This window comes from Saccopteryx leptura, chromosome 5 (assembly GCF_036850995.1).
Source record: "Saccopteryx leptura isolate mSacLep1 chromosome 5, mSacLep1_pri_phased_curated, whole genome shotgun sequence".
Lineage (NCBI taxonomy): Eukaryota > Metazoa > Chordata > Mammalia > Chiroptera > Emballonuridae > Saccopteryx > Saccopteryx leptura.
The window spans coordinates 34,076,283-34,087,489 of NC_089507.1; the positions used below are offsets into that span (position 1 = coordinate 34,076,283).

General features: G+C 36.2%; 1 protein-coding gene across 1 annotated transcript; it reads right to left on the minus strand.

Annotated features, from left to right (window-relative positions):
• Window positions 1-1,130: 1,130 nt before the first annotated feature.
• COX7B2 (cytochrome c oxidase subunit 7B2) lies at window positions 1,131-1,376 on the minus strand. The gene has a single exon (XM_066386209.1). The coding sequence runs from the start codon at window positions 1,374-1,376 to the stop codon at window positions 1,131-1,133; it is 246 nt and encodes an 81-aa protein (XP_066242306.1).
• Window positions 1,377-11,207: the final 9,831 nt, after the last annotated feature.

Here is an 11,207-nt window from a genome sequence, read left to right on the forward strand (position 1 = left end):
CCAAAGTCATTCCTGAAATAATGATATGTGAACTAGACCCTGAAAAGTGTGATGGAATTGTGAGTCATATAGAATCTGGAGGAAGTACATTCCAAATGGAAGAAAAAGCAAGTGGAATAGTCTTGATGTAGGAGTGAAACTGCCCAGTACAGAATTTTAAGGGCCTTGTGTACCTTTTAAGCATGTTAGCTTTAGATCTGAAGTGAAATAAAAGTCATTGGGTTTGAAAAAGACGAGTGATATCTCTAGGCTGATTTTTTATTTTTATTTATTCATTTTTAGTGAGAGAAAGACAGGTATAGAGAGACAGGAAGAGAGGAAGATGAGAAGCATCAACTTCTTGCCACACTTCAGATGTTCATTGATTGCTTTCCACATGTGCCTTCACCAGGGGAGTACAGCTGAGTCAGTGACACCTTGCTCAAGTCAGAGTTTGGGTTCAAGCCAGCAACCTTTGGGCTCAAGCCAGTGACCATGGGATCATGTCTATACTTCCACACTCAAGCCGGTGACCTCAGGTTTTCAAACCTGGGTCTTCAGTGTCCCAGGTCGACACTCCACCCACTGTGCCAGCGCTTGGTCAGGTTAGGCTCGTATTTTAAAATGATCATTCTGGCTACTGTGCCTAAAAAAGGATGTAGCAGCAGGGTAGAGGGAAGAGCTTGGTGGGAACATCAAGTGTAATAGCAAGAAGACCAGCTGGAAAGTTTGTACAATCATCTCAGGGAGAGTATGGTGGTTCAGACCAAGAAGAGAAAGATGAAAGATACAAAATATGATCAGATCACGAATACGTTTTAAGGAAGATTCAATAGGATTTGTTAGGCAATTAATTTAATCGATAAGGTAGATATGTGTGCATATCCACTGAAGGATACTTGGGGTAAATCATTAAGCCAGAAAAAGACATGCTTTATAAGTCTATTTTCAAATATTAGTTATTCATAATTCTCTGTGATCTATACCTACTCTTCCAGCCCTGTTTTCAAACATTATTAATGACTACTCTCAATGACATGACTCTTTGAAGGTTTCACATATATTTTAATTATACTGTATTTAAGTGAGCAGCAGAGTGCTAAAATGACAGGTTGATTTTAAAACAATTCTTTATTACAGCACTGTGATGGTTACTTATCATTCCATTCTTTTGGGGTGACTCTCCCAACAGGGGATAGGTTCCATTTTATTCCAATCTGTGTGGTTGTAAATATCCATGCAACAATACAGAAAGTGGTTCCACTGACTAGTAAAGCATTACCATATTTGTCATGAAAATCTGGGGAGTGTTTTCTGTGGCTCTGTCTTGCTCTAACTTGCTGAATGCTTCGAATCTTGAGACTTCTTAATATATTTCTAGCTAAGGGAAACATCATGAAAGTATGATGGGTTGCAGTTGATTGCAGCTGCTGGTCTATTTCCTTGTAAAGTGATCTGAAAAAAAAGCAAAGAATGAGCAATGATATCTGATTTGCATTCGTTTCCTCCCTCTTTAAATGTTTCTCCCACACCACCTCTCCCAATGTGGCTAGGCTTGTGAGTTTTGACATCAAGATGTTGGCATTTGAGTCTCAGCTCTGCCCTGCTCTTGATTACCTGGGGCTTTTAGCCTTGGTTTCTTCAGTGGCAAACTGAGAAGACAATATTCAACTTCAGGAGTAACTGTGAAGATAACATGTGATAATCCATAATAAATCAACCACAAAAGTAAGCACACAATAAGTGTTAGCTTTTCTATTCCTCACAAATAGCCAATGGCATGGTCCAGAGAGAAACTTTAAACTCATAAGCATGGCTGATAAAATGGCTAAAATTCACAACTTGCCCACTACTCCAATGATGTGCCTACATCCATAATAAACTCTAATTTCAGTCGGAATTACAAGTCAGTCACAGAATATATCATACCTTCCTCCTCCTTCTCCTGCTCTTTTTATTCCTTCCTATTAATCCCTTTCTTTTCTTTATTCCTTTTCTTTCTGTACTTGTAATTCCTGTCCTGCACCTTCCTACAGGTAAAATTCTACTTGTCCTTTAAATCCAAGTATAAAAGTCATGGCTTCTGTGAAGTCTTCTCCAAAATCTCCCTAAACTGAATAAGCCCCCTCTTTTCTATGCTACTTCTCTTCTTAAAACCCTTCTTTCATAGCATGATGCACTGGCTTTATTATTTTTTAAAAGGCTTTATTTTTTAAAGCAGTTTTGGGTTCACAGAAAAATTGAGCGGAAAGTACAGACAGTCCACAAATATACCCTGACCCGACACGTGATTGGCTTTGCCCCCCTGTACCAGAGTAGCACATTGTTATAATCACTGAACCTACATAGCAGTCCTTTACCAGATCTGTCTTCTGCAAATATTTTCTTCCACCTTGTGGTCTGTCTTGTTATTCTATTGAGGAATTATTTTTATATTCTCCTCTCAGAGACTGCAAGGTCTTCAAGAGCAGGACATCTAACTTTGTATACACGATAGCTGACATAAAGCATAGAAACAACTTTTTTGAAGAATGGGAATATAATTAAATATTGGCAGCCTCAGAAAAAAGTTAAATACTGGGAATAACTTAAAAATCATAAAATTAAACATATATGACATAATATTCCTAATAATTTTATTTTTAAATAGATATATTGAAAGAGAGCTCTAGAAGCAGAAACATATAAAGTTCTGCCAATTTCTCTTTCTTGTGCAAGCTGTCCAAAACAGTGTTGTAGCTCTAGTAATGACATGTTACTTGTAGCCCAAACATAAGCAACATAGATACAAAAGGGCCTAAGATCAGAACTTACAAATTTATAACTGTTCACCGAGATTTCCCAACTCAAAGACTTTATTCCCACTTAGAAAACAAGACCCTAAAGTTCTCTTTTATTTCCTACCAGAAGACAAAATTGTATCCTTCATAATTGTGAAAAACGGGGCAAAACTAAAACAAATGCATCTCTTCTGAGGTTCCAAATACTCTGTGTTTTTCCTGTTAGTCATGAATCGCTACACAAAAGACAGCAAGGCTTTAATCTGTATTGAATTCAGAGAGTAAGTTGAAGGTGAAATGGGTCAGGGGATGACAGGTGCAGCCTTAATCCAACACAAAAGCACTTGTGCTGCACACTGCTCTCAGCCTTTAGGAAGGCACATAACCAGAGAATAATGTATGATAACAGAGATCTCTAGTGGGTCATTGACTCATGCCAGCTGCTTTATGACAAATTGATTTCATTATTCCTATCCTCACAGTGTTAAGTCAAAACGCAGATATTTTGTCTCTAGTGCCACTGATCACATCCTTTCATAGTTTAGTTCATCCACTGGATATTCTCATAACTGAGCAGCTTTTCTTTTCCATCTAGACCAGGGGTCGGGAACCTTTTTGGCTGAGAGAGCCATGAACGCCACATATTTTAAAATGTAATTCTGTGAGAGCCATACAATGACCCATGTATGTTAAGCATTATCCAATAAAAATCTGGTGTTGTCCCAGAAGACAGCTGTGATTGACTCCAGCCACCCGCAACCATGAACATGAGCGGTAGGAAATGAATAGATTGTAATACATGAGAATGTTTTATATTTTTAAAATTATTTTTTTATTAAAAATTTGTCTGTGAGTCAGATGCAACCATCAAAAGAGCCACATCTGACTTGTGAGCCATAGGTTCCCGACCCCTGATCTAGACAGAATTTTCTTGTACCAATAAATGCTCATTACTTAAAATTTTCCTTTAAGGAGTCTTTCTGCAATGTGTAGTTGCCATTTCATTGTATAATAAACAAAAGTCAGGCTTTTTATTCTTTTTTTTGTTTTTCCTTGTCAACATTAACTACATATGTCTCAGTTGCTTTTATACCTACCTTATATATACTTTTGTTTATAATACATACTTAAGAGCTAGGAACCCAAAAGATTAGAGAAATTTTCCATATTATTGAACTCCACATGATTTACTTCTATGATAAATATTGTGTTATTGGAGAGTCTTAAGCCTATTAACAAGAGAACTGAAGCAACAGGTTCTAATATCCATGCAAAAGCATTTAAAAGGGAAATTCAATAATAAAATGAAGGTAAGACAGCAATTCTTTTTTTATTTTTATTTTTGTTTTTGTTTTTTAAGAGAGAAAGAGGGGAACAGATGAGAAGCATCACTTTGAAGTTGCTTCACTTTAGTTGTTCATTGATTGATTCCCATATGTGCCTTGATTTGAGGGCCCAAGCTAGGCCAATGAACCCTTTCCTACCCAAAGACCTTGGGCTTAAGCTAGTGAGCTTGGGTTTCAAGTTAGCAACCTTGGAATCATGTAGATGATCCTGTGCTCAACCCAGCAACCAAAGTGCTGTAGCTGGCGACCTCCAAGTTTTGACCCTGAGACCTCAGCATCCCAAGTCGATGCTCTATCCACTGCACTACCACCAGTCAGGCTAAGAAAACAATTCTTAACATAGATGCTTTCTGATAAAAAACAAACTAAAAATGATGCCAGAAGATAGATCTCTTCAAGTAATAAGAACAAAATAAAGACCCTCTCATGCCTTTGGCAATAAAAGAAGAGAAATATGTTCTGAATAAGTATAAACAGTTCAAGGGACTGGGGTAGCCTATGAAGATGAAAAGAAAAGATTGATTGTGTCATCTACTTTCTGCAGTAATTTTGAAGCTCAGTTCAAAAAAAAACAAAAACAAAACAAAACAACTAATACTAGACCTCAATCTAACTGGGATAAAGAGGTATATAGATTTGAAGCTTCACTGGTTAAAAATAATAATTTCAAACCACTAAGGCCATAAAAAAGTAAAGCAGTAATACTGAAGGAAAACTAATATTTATTGAAAATATACCATAATTTTGCACATTTGGTCAAGTGGTATGAAATAGTAATTATTTATCTTCATTTTACATAAAAGAATAGATAATAGGACAAGATGTGAATGAAGTTCTTTGATTCTAAATCCAGTGCATTTTTCAATTGTCTTGTTTTTTTAAATATATTCAGTTTAGAATACTGGAAATAAACAAATCAAAGAACAAACAAAAATTCCCTGTGTGGCTACCGGAGATGGTCCTTTATTTGAAAATGGCTCAGTTTAGTTTACTATATATTATTGAGTGACTACTGTGTATCAGGACCTGAGCTGGGGGCCAGCAGCACTACGCCTGCTCTTAGAAGCTTATGACAGAAGGAGTGAATCAATGGACCCACTGTCCTCAGGAAGGAGACAGGATAGATGGAGCACAGCATGCCGTGCCTGCAACCCACAGACTGGTGTATTTCCACCTGGGGCTCCAATATTGATTTTAGAGGAAATGAGACCGAGGCTAAATTTTGAAGGATAATTAAGAAATAGAAACACAAAATTGGGGGAATATATGTAGATGATGTAGCAAAAGTTCAGAGGGCTAAAACAGAATGGGGACAGGGCCATCTGGTGAGATCACTAACACTGTGTAATAAGTGTCGCAGCAGCAAATACCAGCGATGAGTACAAGAGAACAGGATCATAACAGGATTTTCTGTATAGTTTTAGGGAAAAATAAAACAATAAAATAACCAACTTCACCTAGTCTGAATATAGCCTAACACAGCCAACAAATAACCTGCTTAGCTTTGATATAAGACTGTTTATATAATTTCAATCAGAAACTATCCTACTTCTCAAATGTGCCTAGATATTACTATGTTGTATTTCACAGGAAGATGTTGGGTAAAAAGGGATTAAGTGAATACCAGAATTTCCTAACCTGGACACAGCTGATATTTTGGTCCAAGTAAGTCTTTGTTGTGTGTGTGTGGGGGGGGGGATGTTCTGCACACTGAATGGTGTTTACTAGCATCCCTGATTCTATACACTACACAGAGTTGTGACACCAAAAATATATATACAGACATGACAAATGTCACATGGGAACAAACTCATCCTGGATTAAAAACCACTGTTGTATACAGAGCAGTGTCCCCTGTCACTTTTTTCACAACCTTTAAAATGACATTTTTCTATTCAATACAGAAGGTTTAAATTCTAAGAAAATGCACTCTCCCCTTCCCTGACATGAGATGCCATCAACATTTTTCCTGAAAGAATCTCAGTTTTTAAAGATGTTTTGCTGTACAATATAGATGAATTATTTAATTTACCAGGTCATCTGCTTCTTCATCCACAAAATAAATAAACAGAGAATGAAACTAATTCAGTTTTCCCAAGCCTGCCTGATCCTGAGTCATCTGGACACTTTGTATACAAAATGTTGATTCCTAGGCTTCGTGCCAAACTGACTGTAACGGAGGATCCAGGAAGACAGCCTGAGAATCAGTATTTTGAAAACCAGTTCTCAGGAGAGTCTTATCATCCATCATGTTTATGGAACACTGAATCAGATCATCTCTAAAGTCCTATCTGACTCTAACACTCTAGACCTTTCCAAAGAGAAAACACATTTTAGGAAGACCATTTATTTGTTGAGGCCACTGAAAAAGTACAGTAGTAATTGAGTTCACCACCATGCTAATTTAGAAAGCAGCACCTGAGTGACCTGAAAGAGTTATAGGGGTCCCCTGGGAATAAGTTAGTCAACACAAACATTTGGCAACACTTAAAAACATTAAAAGCACTCCTAATACTGATGTTTGGCTGTATAATGAACAATGTACTTTGGAAGCTTTGCTACCTAACTCAATTGTAACACCTTCATTTCCACCTGCTTTTTACAGATTCAGAATATCAACACAAAATAAGAAACAATAAAAAGGCAATCTTCTTGAAATGAAAGCGCACATAAGCTGTCGTGTCATCAGTTCGTTTATGTATTTCTCAGAAGACCATGCTGCTCAAGAAGGGATTAAGTGTACACAGCGCAAAGTGTCTCACATCAGGACTACTTAAGCCTTCAGTCTTTCATAACGGGAAATATGAGAAGCTTGCAAGAAACAGTGCTAAACAAGGCTTCTGCTTTATATGTAATGGCATCATGTCCTGAGTCACTGAATTTATGGATGGTACAGCTATTTGCTTAAGGCTGTGTATTATGTCACTTTCTTAAACCTAAAAGGCTACATAAATGGATGCTACCTGAACAAATAAAAAGGTAGATTACAATAGTGAACTGTTATGCCAGGAGGAAGAAATAACAGTGCACACCTTGTGAGCTGATGTCCTCAAATAGCAAATGTTGCCTGAAAAGTGATGAGATCGAGGTATTCTTCCCACAGTCCTCTCCCTCAAATTCTTCCCACAGTCAAAGTCTAAATGAACAGACCATTTCTATCCTATGTAGAATTCTGAAAGTATTCAATAATGTCCATCTGGGAATAATCACAGGGCTCAATCAGTCAATTCCTTATACAGACCTGATCACGTTAGTATGGTTCACTTATTAAATAATCATTATATTTTCTTTAGTCACAAAATGCTTTTAGCTATATTATTATTTCCCCTTTCTGACATTTATCTCTAAGAAAACAAAACAGTTTTTTCCCTGTCACAATGCAAGTCAGTGGCATTATTATGCAATAATTCTTGTTTTCTATTAAACTTTAGCATGCCCAGCAAATTTCCTCATGAGAGTAATCATAACAACCTTCTTTCTAAAAATTAATAAACTGCCTGAAATAACAGGGTCATCAATTTCCAATGTCTTTAATGAATGGTAACATGAAAATAACCTGGAAATTCACTATGAGGAAATTTGCCGCATTAAATGGCTTGTAGATTATTGCCTAGTTAGGTCCTCCTAGAAGGATCTATGTCAGTGAATCCAGCAAGTCAAAATATCTAGACAAATGCATAATATTTTCTCCAACCTAATTTTGGAAAAGAAAGAGATCATGGATATAATAAATTCTAGAAACTTTGAAAATTTTATCCAGAAAATGATATGGAATCACTGAAAGAGATCGAGAGTGTAAATTACATAGTCCAATTTGCAGTTTAGACATTACTCTTGTATGAAAGTGGGGAAGGTTTTCCAGGGGAATACTACAAATGCTCCCATAAGAAATGATAAGCACTCGCACTTGAACAGCTCTTCCAATTTAGGTCTCAGAATGAGCCAGTCCTTTATTTCTGCGGTCCCCTTAATCCTGCATCCAATCCTCAGCTGCACAGTCAGGACATATTTCTCTCTCGTAGGCACCAATGGTAACCACCTCTGAGACTCTGCCTCATGCCAATGGAACTCTCAGAATTTAAAATATAAACTGAAATGTGGGAAATTATTTTATTAACTTAAAAAAGGTGTTCCATTCCAGTAACTGAAATAATAAATCTCCTAGCTTTACTATCTTGACACTCATTCCAACAGTAAAGTGACCTTATATCAGTATTTTCCCCAAAATGTGCCTACCTCACTGCTTCTTTTTGATGTTAACAGGTCTTACTTAAAAAAAAGAAAGTGCTTCAATTTTAGCCAAGGTTGAGAAATATGCAGATAAAAAAGCAAAATTTTTCTTTATTGAAGTATTTTCCAATCCTCTCTGTGCTGATATGCACAGTGATTCTCTGGGAGGGATGACTAAGTATTCCAAACTTAGCTGAACATGCCATACTTTACCCCTCACCTGGGGCCTATCTCCATATTAGTGTTTTTTGTTTTTTTTCATTTTTTTTTCTTTCCTTTTTTCTGAAGTTGGATAAAACACACATTGGGGAATACCGAAAGGTATCTCTGTGTTCTCAATGCTGTTACAACATGGTACTCATTCCCAATGGTTTAATAGTTCCAGGGGTATTTTACAAACTAATCACTTCCTTGCGGGGACTTTTAACATATAACTCAAGGAGAATAGAGTAGTAACAACACTCATAGTAGCAATTAACTCTAGACTTCATTATGTGATTCTAACTTCTGCCATTTTAATATTTGTGCAGATGCTTCTCTGCTCTCCACATCTATCTTTATTTACTAACCACTCTATGAATATAAACATTGCATTATTCTGCAGTGGTCATTACATTTGCATTGATGACCTCTAATTGCATAATTTAAATCTTCAATTGAAAATGTACAAGCCATTTCTGCCTCTAATCTCAGTATGTCTCTGGTGTATTTTTGCATCAGTGATTAAAATTAAAATGTTCAACTTTTAGATATCAAAGACATTTTGATTTTGAAAACCTCATGTATCAAGTGTTTTCATTTTTTATGAATATTTCTCATGAAAGTCAATTTTGATTAAATTCCAAATTCAGATAGAAATATTTAGTGTTGCAAAATAATTTTTTTCTCCTTGTTTCTGAGATCCACAGGTTTTTCATTTCTAACTGAACTATTTCTCCTCTTCAAATCTGCTCAAAATAAAGCTGTATATAAAACCTTTCTGAGTAAGTCTTTTATTATTACCACTACCTGGGCAATGCACTTACAGAGAAATTCTGTTTGATGAGAAGAGCAATGCACAGCCTTAAGTAGTAACCATAATAACTCTGCAAGTTGTCTCACCAAGCCAGTTTTGTATTTCAGTGTCACACTTCCATAAATTGTAGAAACCTTTAAAAAACTTTTAATAACATGTTGAAGTTCTATCTTGTTTTCCCCTTACAATTTGGATTCATTCTTTCGAAGGGAGAAAGACTGGCTAGAGGGGCTGACCCTGTTAAACTACTTTATTTTCCTTGTATATGCTTCAGAAGAAAGAGAGACAGGATGAACTTTGCCAAACCTTGGGGCAGAGTGCCTACTTTAGTGAACTGATGTTTTAGTTTTCAGGCTCCTGAGGCTAAAGAAGAAAGGGGTCTGAAAAAGGTTACCTATCTAAACACATCTGAACAGAAATTCAGAACACAGACTCTTGTTCTGAAATAATAAGATTTCCAATTAAAATTCTAGTTTCAAAGATGTTATCTTCATTTTCTCTTACTTTAATCTAATTGATTCTAAAATTTCAGAGGTGAAAAAGGCGTCTTTAAACTAAATTAGCATAATTTAACCATTTGAACATTTCTTAATTGAGAAAGTATGATTTCCATGTGAATAGTCCATAATATTTTTAATCTTATTTTTATTAATTTTAATGCAGTGACATTGATAAATCAGGGTACATATGTTCCAAGAAAATATCTCCAGATTATTTGACCTTTGATTATGCTGCATACCCCTCAACCAAAGTCAAATCATCCTCCATCACCTTCTATCTGGTTTTGTTTGTGCCCCTACCCTCGCTCCACCCCTCCCTCTCCTTCCTCGCCCCCTCCCCACCCCTCCACCCTACTCCCTGTTACCATCACATTCTTGTCCATGTCTCGGAGTCTCATTTTTATGTCCCATCTATGTATGGGTTCATATAGTTCTTAGTTTTTTCTGATTTACTTATTTCACTCCGTATAATGTTATCAAGGTCCATCCATGTTATTGTAAATGATCCGATGTCATCATTTCTTATGGCTGAGTAGTATTCCATAGTATATATGTGTCTATTCATTTCTTTTGCCCATTTTTGATTGGATTGTTTGTCTTTCTGGTGTTGAGATTTACAAGTTCTTTATAAATTTTGGTTATTAACCCCTCACCAGAAGTACTGTCAAATATGTTCTCCCATTGTGTAGTTTGTCTTCTTATTCTGTTCTTACTGTCTTTGGCTGTGCAAAAGCTTTTTAGTTTGATATAGTCCCATTTGTTTATTCTGTCTTGTATTTCACCAGCCCGTGGAGATAAATTGGCAAATATATTGCTGTGAGACATATTGGAGAGCTTACTGCCTATGTTTTCTTCTAAGATACTTATGGTTTCACGCCTTACATTTAAGTCTTTTATCCATTTTGAGTTTATTTTTTGTGAATGGTGTAAGCTAGTGATCTAGTTTCATTTTTTTGCAGGTAGCTGTCCAATTTTCCCAACACCATTTGTTGAAGAGGCTGTCTTTACTCCATTGTATGCCCTTACCTCCTTTGTCAAATATCAGTTGTCCATAGAGCTGTGGGTTTATTTCTGGGTTCTCCGTTCTGTTCCATTGATCTATTTGCCTGCTCTTATGCCAGTACCAGGCTGTTTTGAGTACAATGGCCCTGTAGTATAGTTTGATATCGGGAAGTGTGATACCTCCCCCTTTATTCTCCTTTTTTAAGATTGCTGAGGCTATTCGTGTTCTCTTTTGGTTCCATATAAATTTTTGGAATATGTGATCTATATCTTTAAAGTATATCATTGGTATTTTAATTGGTATTGCACTGAATTTATAAATTACTTTGAGTAATATAGACATTTTAATGAGGTT